Raw genomic sequence first — 12,610 nt, 5'->3', positions numbered from 1 at the left:
AATTATACGTCGTTTGTCAAAAAAGTATATGGAAAAATAAAAATCAAGTTTAAGTCATTTTATTCGACTTTACGTCTGTCCGCCACAAATATTGAAGTCATAATATCACTAGAAAAATGTTTAAAGCACATAAAATCATATTAAAATATATACATTTACAAGTATGTACTGTATTTACAGTACATGCATTCATAAATTTAGATTACTTTTTTCTGTACTATATTAAAAACTAAAATTTATTTGTTTGCAAGCTTAAAATAGATCCTTATTAACCATACATTATTAAAAATGCATTAATAAATAAAATACAGAACCGGAATTGGCAATTTATGGTTTAGTCTAGTGACAAGTAGATTTGGAGACAAGTAAATTTGACTTACGTCGTTTTTTGACTTAAGTCGTTCTCCTGGAACCAATTACCGATGTAAGGCGAGGTATACCTCTATGTTGTTTTGTGCCATATATCATGACGTATTATTTCACTTAGCATTTGAATGAACCACTTTGTTTAGAAAACAGTGTCAGCTGTAAATGCTTCAAGTGTGTCGATACCTATATTATCTTGAAGAGTGCTTCCTACTGTATCATCATTTTCATGGTTCATTGAAAACCTGAATAGCAATGAATCAATCATCAGAGAACTGTTTTACGAACATCATATGATGTCAAACATTAAGCTACAGGTCTTTTATCATGTCCAAATGGGTTTATCAAGTGGTAATAACACATTGTGATGTTGATACGTAGATGTGGACATAGCTTTACAAAGCAGTAGATATTTTCTCATCCAATATTCTAATGATATTGTGTCCTCAGAATATTAAATAATTGATTTTAATTTTATTAATAAATTTGATGAGTTATTATTTGTATCAATTAATGAATATTAAATATTTAAAATCTGAGAAAAATATAATTAATAGGTACAGTGGAACCTTGGTTAACGAACTTAATCTGTTCTGCAACTTTGTTCGTTAACTGAAGCAATTTTTCCCATAGAAATTAATGCAAATACAATTTATCCGTTCTAGCAGCTGGTATTTTTGCAATTTTATTTGTAAAATGGGTTTTTTGATGAAAATATAGGAAAATGCGCTCATAAACAGTCGATCTAGGTTAAATTTTCAGAAAAGGGGAAAGATTTGATGAGTATAAAAGCATCGCATATGATCGTTAAAGTTCTAAAATGACAGACAGTAGAAACAATGGGCTAAATTATTATATGAGTGCAAGGCTTATAGGTTTATCAACAATCTTTGATCAAACTTGACAAACAGGTGTCAAATAGATCTTTCTTGTGACCTGATCTGGTTTTGGTTTTCACCTGGAGACAAAGAAGAAAATAATCAGGAAGTGAGGAATGGGATGCAGGACCAATCAAAGGTGAGATTCAAGGAAGACTGATCAGCTTTTACTATTGTAGGACCAGTGATACGCTGATCCTCAGTGCCAGGAAAAAATACTGTAGATAAACCATTTCCAACTACCTCAAATATGTAAGCATCTTCGCATTGTAATAAACGATTTTCACTGTAAAATACTTGTCATCTTTGTCTCCACCACCACCACCACCACCAACACCAACTTACAAATGGATCCTAGACCATCACCAACACACGATTAACTGATTACCCCCTAAGAGTCAGCAAGCTTACAAATTTGACACAAAAAATCATTAAGTTTGTTATTTGAATTTTGTCTGTTATCGAGACAAAATTTTTGCAAAATGAAAGTTTGTTAACCGATTTGGTCGTTAACTGAGGTTCCACTGTATTAACTTGGGTTTTTTTTGTTTGCAAATAGTGGGACTCAGATTTGAGAAGTCTCTTAATTTTTACTTTGGAATTGATACTTAATCTAATCTCAACAAGTCCAAGTCAAAATATTGTGTGTATTAGTTAATAATCATAAAAGAAGAATTTATTTTTATTGATTTTTTTTTTCTGTACTTTTTGTTTATCCTTAATGATGATGATCAGTTTATCATTACATATACAATTCTAATCCAGTATTAGCTACTCAGAATATTAGTAGAATCATTGTTGTGTATTCCTAGATAGAATTCTGTTATAATGTAATTAAAAATTTCAAAATTATTGTGAATTAATAAATTATTAAGTTTGCACTTTTATTTTTGGTTTTAGAGTTCCTATTAATTTATAGTTATGAAGTCATAAATAAAGAATCAAGTATTTAAATAACGACTTTAATGCATTGATGCTTTGTTAAATATAAATGAAATAAATGTAAAATTGGTATTCACTAATTTTAAATTTTTGATAAATTTTCAGTCTGTAGTGGATGACTGGATTGAAGCATACAAACAAGACAGAGATACTGCATTACTAGATCTAATGCAATTTTTTATCCAGTGTGCTGGTTGTAAAGGTAGAATCACACCAAATATGCAAGCATCTATGGAACATGCTCAGATAATTCGAAAAATGACAGAAGAATTCGATGAGGTGAACACAATTCTTATAAAATAATTTTTCCACCTGAAATTCCTAGCTCTTTACTTCGAAAAATGACAGAAGAATAAAAAACTAAGATCGGTTTCAATTTGAAATTGATGATGGCAAATTTATTTTCGGCTACTGAAATACATTACGGGTATATACATGTAATATCTTTTTAATTTCAGTGAAAATGAAAAAGAAGCAGATGGTCTAGTGAAAGTAATGAAGTAACCGGCAGATTGAACATATAATATAGCCAACGAGAGATATTGGATTTGAGATAGAAAAGGAAAAAAATATTAGTAGAGATTACTGCTATCTTTATGAGCAGTGGTATAGGTATTTCAGAATAATTAGAGTTTCATGAAACTTATTGCCTCTTCAAATTGATAACTAAATTTATTTGAATTGGTTTCATTCCATATTAAATTTATATATGTGTGTGCCTAGTGTTTCCTAGATTGCATTAGGAGCAGCACTTTCTATCCGTACGGGCAGAATTTCACGATAAAACCATACATTTAAAAATATTTAAAAACTGTTNTATAAAATAATTATATTGATTATTTTTAGTATTAATATAATTTATATTTAAATTTTTTTGAACATTTTAGTTAAAGTAGTAAATTTAATACAGTAATCTCCTGATTTAACATAGTTAATACATCCCATAAAAATGATGCACTAATGGATTAATGTAATGCAGATTAATCTAATTAATTCCAAGGCTTCCAAAAATTTTGCTAACTTTTTAAAATATCTTTATTTTTTGTTGTTTTTATTAAGGAAATAACACTACTAAATCATTCATATCTCTAGAAGTTGATTTAATTATTCTAAAGGCAAACATTGATTTAAAATTCTTGTCAAATCATGTATTCAGTTTACAAACAGATTGAAATGAAAAATATTTGTAAACAAGAAAATGACATAAATAATTTGAATTTGAATATAATTGCAAAGTATATCAAAGACATGTGCAAGATTTAAGAGTTTATTAAAGAGATTAGAACAAACTTGAAATATTAGATATGCATTTCACTCTATTTTTCAAGAAATATTTAGAAAGATTAGGTTGGATTATTTTTTATTTTTCTTTTTGGTATAAATCTTCCTATAACAAATTGTTCTACCCACATTTTGGTGAATTTGTATGCTCAATGTCAGGGATGAAATATGAATATTGTTGTTTATATGCTGACCCGATGTTAATTTAAATAAGAATCTAAAAATTTGATTTTTTTAAAAAGTATCATGGTACTCTTTTATGTAATAAAGAAAATTGGAATTAGAAGCTTGAGTCTCATTTTTACTCATTTGTTCCTAAAGGCCTTTGATGTAGACTGAAAATATTGAATGACATTTTTTTTCTCTGCTGGACTATGTATAAGATTACTGAATTGTGCATTTTTACTTAATCTAATGAACTGGAAATGTCAGTTCATTTATCATTAAAATATTGAAGATTTTGATTATAAAATATTAGATTATCAAAAGATATAACAACATAAAATAAAGCCAAAGTTTAGCCAAACTGGTTTGACCATAGCAATCAATTCTTTTCTGCAGCCAAGTAATTTTCCATATGTTCAGTTTATAAAAATTAGTCTGTAAATTTGGTGAAGGCAACAACTTGCCACTCTGGGGCTTCGAGTTTGAGTTAAGATCCTCAAATTTTTCATTGATGGTCTGTCCCTGATATGATGGACCTTATGTCTCACTATCTGGCTATTCAGAAGTCATTATGGGTCTGACAGAACCCACAATATGTGTGATTATTAAAAAGGTATCCTCTTAGTACTCTCAAGGTAGAAAGAGTCAAAACTAAAAAAAAGCACTATATGTTTTGCTTGAATGGCCAGAATATTGTCATTCAGGCCATTTGCTAAGTATTTACTTCTAGCTTGAATCTATGAATCATCCTCAAAAATTAACAGTGCATTCAATGAATTTTTATTCAGATTATTTAAAAGTCTTATCAATTTATAGACATATAAATTTGAGAAATACATTTATTGAATATACAGTAGTATTTGTTTTACATGTACATAAATGATATTGTATATAAATTTGTGCTCTATCCCCGAATATTCCCAAATGATTGACTAGATTCTTATGCCACCATTTACAAGTAAAAATGTTTTACATACATTAATGAATCTTAATGAACAATATTTTAATCTGATGCTTTTGAATATACAGAACAAAATCTTATTATACAATATTGAATACACTTAGAGAAAAATACATCAAAACAAGAGTTTTATCACAGTGAATAGCATTCAGTAGTTCTCTCTGGAATGTCAGAAGCTGGAGAAGCTTCATTTACTGACTTTATATTCATATTCAGTAGCCCTAGGAAAGTAATCTAACCATTTGGCATCTGTGAAAACATATGTATGTCTGACAGAATGTGTAGTTCTTTTTCTAGATACCTCCAACATACCTCAAGTGTTTTGACAGACTCTCTTTGTTATGGGTTTAAAAGTATTGGCAACATCTCTGGACTTTATATCTATACAAATCTGTTGTTTTTATTCTTTGCTTGTTCTCTTTCAAGGTGAAGGTTCAAGGTTTTAATCATCTGTTGAAAACTTTTCATTGTGGGGTTTTTGAAGCCAACTATCTCCAGTTTAAGTTCTTTGATGTCCAAAAATCTATTTCCATCTTTATCCAGCATATTAAAATTATCCATTAATTATTCTTGTACTTCTCCATTAACAATAAACTCTTCCTGATTGTGTTTGTGATTTTTGTTAATGTTTTTTTATCATATCGAACTGAAATGCACTGTTCTTTCCAACTTCCATGTCTCATGACAAGCATTTCCCTAAGGAACAAGTTAAAAGTTATGTGAGTTTTAATCTTAAGCTTAAATGCATTTTAATGTACAGAGATACTTCAACACTTCACACAATGTGTGGGTGGTTTCTGTTAGTTTACTTCTGTCAAAACATCATGGTCATCTGCTTCAGATGAGTTATCTGAATCTTCCTTATGTAGTGGGTGCAAAATATTATCAGGTATGAAAGATATCTGGATCATTTAAGCTGTTATCTGCATGGACATCCAGAATATTGTCAAATGTTGCTACTGCTTCCGTGTCAGTGATTATCAGCCAAAGATTTGTAAAGAGCATTCAGTGCTTCCTTCAGTGTTTTTACTTTTTTTTTCATTGTATTTGTCTTCCATCTCTTGTTCTATTGGTTCTGGAGGATCAAAGCTTGCTTGACAAAAGCATTTCCAAATTATTTGTGGGAACCTCTAGCAATGCTTTATCAATCCAGTGGCTTGCATCTAGAACTATGACAACTTTCAGAAACTCACTTATGTTACTGGAACTGTCTGCTACTGTGACAAGCCTTTGAACAAGCTAATTTCTGTATTAGATCTTTGTCATCTGGATGATTCCACACACTAAAGGCTGGACTTCACTCATCAAGTTTGGAGGCAGAAACTGCACATAGCTGTTTGAGAGCATTGTGTAGATGTGATTGGTTGTATTGGTGGATGTGAAAAAAAGGAGAATTTTTCATTTGGTGTGCTTCATTTGCTTGTCATTGTCCTTAATCCATTCAATGAGATGTCATCCATTACTTTTTGTTCCTTCTCCAAGTCACTGTAAGATGTTCAGGCTTAGCTTTGTTCTGCCTGAATACATTTGGGTATAATAAAAAAATGGAGAAGACACTGAGGTCGGCGTTACATGTACGTTTTCTTATCGCTTGGATAAGAAAACTTACATGTAACGCCAACCTCAGTGTCTTATACATTTTATTTTATTATACAATATTTTGGCGTGATAGTCATCCTATTGATTACATTTGGGTATTCTGCATTGCCAGTAACTAGTTGTTTCAGTTTTTCACCTGTCAACCTACAGCAAAAAAGCACACTAAGACATTCTGTTTTTTTTTGCCTGCTTTGCATGACACTCCTTTTTGTTTTGCACAAGTGATCATGTCAGTAGCTGTTGATAGAAGAATCTGGTTGATAAAACCAGATTCTTCTACCTACTAGTGTTAAATCTGTTCTTTATGTCATAATCTTTTGTGAAAGTTGGAAGCTTTGTTTTCTGTAAAATTATTGGAAACTGAAATATCTATTTTTCAAACACATTGAAATTATTAAAACTAAAGAAACACACAGAATGAACTTAAATACAGGTGCAGTCATAAATGACATCTGGCAGCCATTCTTAAGTAGCAAATCCCATAAGATGTTCTACCACCCTTCCTCTATCATATCCCCACTGTGCAAGTCACACCAAACTTTCAGTGTATGTTACAAGGATTACTTACTTCTTTTTAACCTCTCATATCTTGTCTATGTTTTCTGTACATTTCATCAGAATTATTTCATACCATACAGGTTAGGTTATTAATTTTAAAAAATTCAGTTATTAATTTTAAAAAATTCCACCTCTTAACATATACTTAATTTTAGATTTAAGTTCACCCCTTTTTTATTTTAGCACATGTTATGCTATCCTAATGTGTATATGTGAGGAGCCAAAAGAATTTTTAGCTCCTTTTTTCTTTTTCAACTACATGTATATCTTCTTACGAGTCATGTTGGTTTAACTGTCACTATCTCTTGTAATTAAGTTTTATTATATAAATCATTGTACACATATCCTAATTTTTTCAATGCATTCTGTAAATTTGTAAACCTATAATCAATTTACTGATAAATATGTAATAATAGGACTGAAGAGGGCCGTTAAGCCTGAAATGCATATCTGTTCACACCAATAAAACAACCTTTTTCCTCTGAAAGTGTTCCTGTGTGATATGTTCTCAACGGTAACATTGTGCTAAGAAAATAAATGAAATATCTATATTTGCAGTTAAACTGCAGCGAACATTGAAGACTATGTTGTGTCTTTAGAATCATTGCAGCCATCCGTTGTTTTAAAGTCGCTGATTTCAAGATCTTCAGCAATCTTCTTGGCACTTGAAGCATGGTTCTGTTACAGGAATACTCTTTGCCGTCAACGCTAGAAAAATTCCATGACTTCTCTATTGATGTCATCACTCTGTGCATATTCAACTCATCTTCTTTTGGGAGAGCTATTTTTTTCCCACACAGCAATGATGTCAGCCTTGTTTCTGCTGATGTTGGAAATGGTAGATTTTGCAATCCCATATTCAAGTTCTAAGTTACCAATAGTTTTCTTCCTTTGAAAGATGGTCCAAAAATTTTTTTTTTCAAGACTCAGCTTAACCAGATTTCTGTATCTCAACTGTACACAACCATAATAAGCCTATACATGCGTACCACAAGTTGGAAAGATGGACCTGCTTGTATAATTTGTCAATTACACAATGGATATCATTTCTGAAGCAAACAGTGTGAAATGAAATGAATTTGAGGAATCAATAAACTCTTTAAGATCTGGAGAATGCATGTGGTCAAGTTGACATACTTTTTAAACATTCATAATTAACAAAAAAAATTTCAGGAATTAATTATAAATTATACAGTATTGTAGTAAGATATGCTGTGAAGCATGGTCACATGATGATTATTAAAACAGTGTTGTATTAAGGCTTCATTTACATATTGTCTTGGCCTTTGGACCTGATTTACTACAGGATGGAAGACAGTAGACCAATAACAATCATGTTCAACTTGCCTGGCTTGAGGTCATTCCAAGATACAGGATAGAAAGGTGACAAGTTAGTAAGGGACAGATATATGGTAAAGCCTGTTCTTTCATCTGAAAGAACAGGCTATACCATGTATCTGTACTTGGTTAGATTTTCTTCTAAGGAAGAGTTCCTAACTTAATGGGTGGCCAGCTTTCGAGTTTTACTGTATTATTATTATTTTATTTTTCTGTTGATTAGAAACAGTTAGATGATGTGATTATAAACGATAAAAATTAAAATTAACTTACATTTGTTGACTTATAATTTGAAAATTTGTACATTAAAGATTTTTTTTTACTATAATTTTTTATATTTACAGGAAAGTGGAGATTATCCTTTAATAATGACTGGCCCACAATGGAAAAAATTTCGATCTAATTTTTGTGAATTTGTTCAAGTTTTGGTTCGACAGTGTCAATATAGTATAATATATGATCAATATTTAATGGACAATGTTATCTCTTTACTGACTGGTTTATCTGATTCCCAAGTTAGAGCTTTTCGTCACACTGCTACCCTTGCAGGTAATATGATTTATATAAGAGCAAATAAGTAAATCTCTAGTAATTGTTATGAAATTGTTTTTAGTATAATTTATAACAGAAAATTCATATACTAAAAATATGATTATTAAAAGTAATTTTGTAATTTGTACTAAAAATATAAATTTTTTAAATACAAAGAATAATAAATTGAATTATTTTATTAATTTATTGTATATTTCAAAATTACTTCATATTCAAGAAGTAAGTGAAAAGAGAACAGTTATTAAAAAGTTGTATTTTAAGAATAATTTGGAGATGCTTTTATGCACATCTCAAAATGAATTATCTTAAAATATATAAAAATATACAATATAAAGTTGGAATGTTTTGCAAAGTTTATCTACATACATATTTGTGCTGAACACATTTGCAAACTAGTTTAAGCATACAGTGGTGTCTCATGTAATGTACTTAATCCATTCCAGGTGCATGTCTGTAAAGTGAAAAGTCTGTTATACAAAATGCATTTCCCTTAGAAATACATGTTAAAACATATAATTCGTTCCGCAGCATAAAATAACCGTACTGTACCATAAAAAAAAAAAATGAAAATGGAGCAGTCACCAAATTATGCCGGGTAGTCAGATGTTGTGAGGAGGAGGTGGAGGAACACTTTCTTCACACATTCATACAGATACAGACTTTTTACACATTGCAGCAGGTCTCTTTTTATTGTTTTTTAATCGGAGTCAGATTCAGGAGAGGCTACCTGAACTTTCAGGGTCAACTCTTCTTGTTCCATCCTTTGTTTTTTGCCTGCTGGCTTCTTGAAAAACATGTCCAAGGTGGTCTGTTTCTCTTTCTTCTTCAACACCTGTCGGAAATAACAGGCAAAGGTGTCATTGTAGAGATCATTGATCCTGTTGGCCTCAGCTCTGTTTGGATAATGAGTGTTGGTAAACTCCTGAACCTCTCCCCATTTGACAAGGAAGTTTCTGTCAACTTTCAGGACTTATCATATTAATTAATAGGACTATTAATAGGAAAAATTAATTTTTTATTTTTCACCTGTTGTTTTCCACAGTCCTTACTTGACAATAATATAATAAAATAGTATAGTTATAAAGTAATCTATAGAGTTTTTATAATAAATTTATAAAAGTTGTAGATTTTATGATCAATTTAAAATATTCATATAAATTAATCATTTACTGGTTTAAAAGTTGCAACTAAAGAAAAATTTCCTTGATTGGATAACTTCAGTAGTAGAATTTACAAACTTAGAACTAAATGCTGTTCTATACCTGTAAATATTTATAATAGATTAAGAGAACATAGGGTTGATAATAAGTTCACCAGCTAAATCTTTAATTTTCTTGTGAAATATATTTTATAATTTGAAGTAATTGTAAATTTGAAACTGTTTTATTGAAATTCTAATAAAATATATTTATTGTTAATTGATTAATATATATATATATAAATGGACATGTTTGTGCCTATATTTCACTCTGCAGCCAAAACTACACATCGCACGTGAATGGTGTTTGTGTGTGGTAGTAGCCCCCAAGTCTCCCATCATGCACTATGGTTGTTGCGTCTTGATAGCTATAAGGGTGTGGAAGATATGGTGTTGAAAGCAGTTGACTTCTAAAATGTGTAACAATGGAAGTGTTCAGTAACAAAGGAAGTGTTAAGAGAAAGTGGCGTGCAAGATTTACAGACGCAGATGCTGTTTTTGCGGGAAATCGAACATATTTTTAGACTCATGTAAAAATTATCTAATTAGTCTGGAAACGGGGAACCTAATTCTTGCATTCTGTGAAAACGGGTAAGATTGGCTATAATGTAATCTTAATCTTAAATGTTTTGGAATAGTCGAGGACCATTATGTGTGAGTAGTGGGGATGGCTTTTGGAGACGTGTGATGCACATGCTTCAGTTGATTTTTTATACGTAACAGTGTACGAATAACAGAAAAAAGTGAAAAGTGAATAGTGAAGTGTGAAAAGTAAAAATACAAAAAAACAATGCCAAAGTGTAAGAAAGAAACTTTGCAGCCTCGAATCATATCTCAAAGGCAAAAGATGGCATGGAGAAATGAAACCATGGAAGAAAGAGAAGTACATCTAACATTGCTATGAGAAAATTATTAATGAAACAGAAATAATCAGACAGAAGAGCAACTTGAAAATTATAGGGAAACACATCGAATCAGAGAAAGATTATGTACAGGAAAAGAAACAGTCTTTTATATATATAAAAAAAAACTATACAATGGAACCCCGGTTAACGAACTTAATCCGTTCCGCGACTCCGTTCGTTAACCGAATTGTTCGTTAACCGAAGCAATTTTTCCCATAGAAATTAATGCAAATGCAATTAATCCGTTCTAGTCGCCGAAATTTTTGCGATTTTATTTGTAATATACAGTAATTTTCTTTGATGAAAATGTAAGAAAACGTAGTATGTATCATTACAGCAACAAACATGTAAACTTTGTTTAATAAACTAGAACTGTACATACCTTCGTTTGTTGTAGTTGGTGGCAGAAAAGTGGAGATATACGAACCTTAATGCTTAGAAGGGGAATCCCCTCCAAAAAATAACGGGTAGCACTTCATTGGAAGATTCTTCGAGTCGAAGTCTCTTTCGGTAAAAAAAACCCCCCAGTGGCTAAGTGGTCTTCGTACCTTGAACACGGGGAGTTCGTTCGTGGGTTCGCACCTCGCTCAGACGGGCTGGCCATGTGGAGTTTTCCGGGTTTTCTCCACGTCTGTAACGCCTAAATAGGGGCCAGTTTCCCTTAAAAACACCTCCCAGAAGGCATTCCCCTAGGCAGATCGCCCAAGTGTTGCGTTGCCATAACTTAACAAACAAACAAACTCTTTCCGTAAGGAACAAGAAATTGATCTAAAGTTGATTGTCTTACTATTTTAATCAAAATTTTTCTCAAATGCGATAGCGCATTGTCGTTTATATTGCGTTGTCGTTTTCTATTGCCACTATTATGACTTTTTTCTTTCTTGGATGCCATATTGATTAAATATATAAATCACAAAACTGAAAAAGGAAGCATAGCACAAACACTTGGAAAAGCAATGTTTAACTCGCGCATGCCTAACACCAACTAAAATTTGACACAAAATACCGTTACGTTCGTTATCTGAGACAAATTTTTTGCAAAATAAAAGTTCGTTAACCGATTTGGTCGTTAACCAGGACATTCGTTAACCGGGGTTCCACTGTATTACATATGTATGAACAAATAAAAACCCAGCGAAGCGGGTACTTGCAGCTAGTTTAATAATAAACATTTTAGTTTTATTCTTTAAGTCAAACAATACTGCTTTATGTAAAAAATATAAATCCCAATAATTGATACCACAAAAGTTTTTTCTTATTAAAAATTTCAAGTATAATCAGAAATTACTTTTAATTTTCATATTTCTTTATTTTTTTCTGTTTAATGCATAAATAAATTATTTAATTTTAAAATGATGAGAGTATTTTTTTATGTACTTGCATTATATTTCGATGATTATTTTAATGCTCTGACCATATAATCAATGATGATTTCATTTAAGGCAGACTATGAGAAAAATTGACTTAAGGATTTTGTTTTCTATATTTAAATACAAAATTAGAATACATAATTATTAAATTTCTTTTTTATTTAGCAATGAAATTAATGACTGCTCTAGTAGATGTAGCACTTAATCTGAGTATTAATTTGGATAATACTCAAAGACAGTATGAAGCAGAGCGTCAAAAAAATAGAGATAAACGAGCTACAGAAAGACTTGAAATGCTAATGAGCAAGAGACAGGAAGTAAGAATAATAATTTTATTTGCATTATAGTTAAGAAATTTAACATCGTTGATGAAATTTTTTAATTTTGGAAAGAGATATGAATTATGAATGATATATATTTATTTATTTTCTATAAAGACAAATGAAATAATTTATTTTATGATAATTTTTTATAAATATTTTTTAAAGTTTATAATC

At 30.7% G+C, this 12,610-nt stretch overlaps 1 protein-coding gene across 1 annotated transcript in view; it reads left to right on the top strand.

Moving 5' to 3' along the window:
- The window catches only part of LOC111625078 (cohesin subunit SA-1-like), a 119,497-nt gene that overhangs the window by 2,323 nt on the left and 104,564 nt on the right, over positions 1 to 12,610 (top strand). The window contains exons 2-4 of the mRNA XM_023368108.1: positions 2,292 to 2,465; positions 8,433 to 8,637; positions 12,279 to 12,430. Of these exons, the coding sequence (XP_023223876.1) occupies positions 2,292 to 2,465; positions 8,433 to 8,637; positions 12,279 to 12,430 (531 nt within the window). The remainder of the gene's footprint in view (positions 1 to 2,291; positions 2,466 to 8,432; positions 8,638 to 12,278; positions 12,431 to 12,610) is intronic.

This window comes from Centruroides sculpturatus, unplaced genomic scaffold, assembly GCF_000671375.1.
Source record: "Centruroides sculpturatus isolate CEXI.00-Female unplaced genomic scaffold, Cexi_2.0 scaffold295, whole genome shotgun sequence".
Taxonomy (NCBI): Eukaryota; Metazoa; Arthropoda; class Arachnida; order Scorpiones; family Buthidae; genus Centruroides; species Centruroides sculpturatus.
The sequence above is the reverse complement of the archived record's forward strand: the minus strand, read 5'-3'. Positions and strand labels throughout refer to the sequence as shown.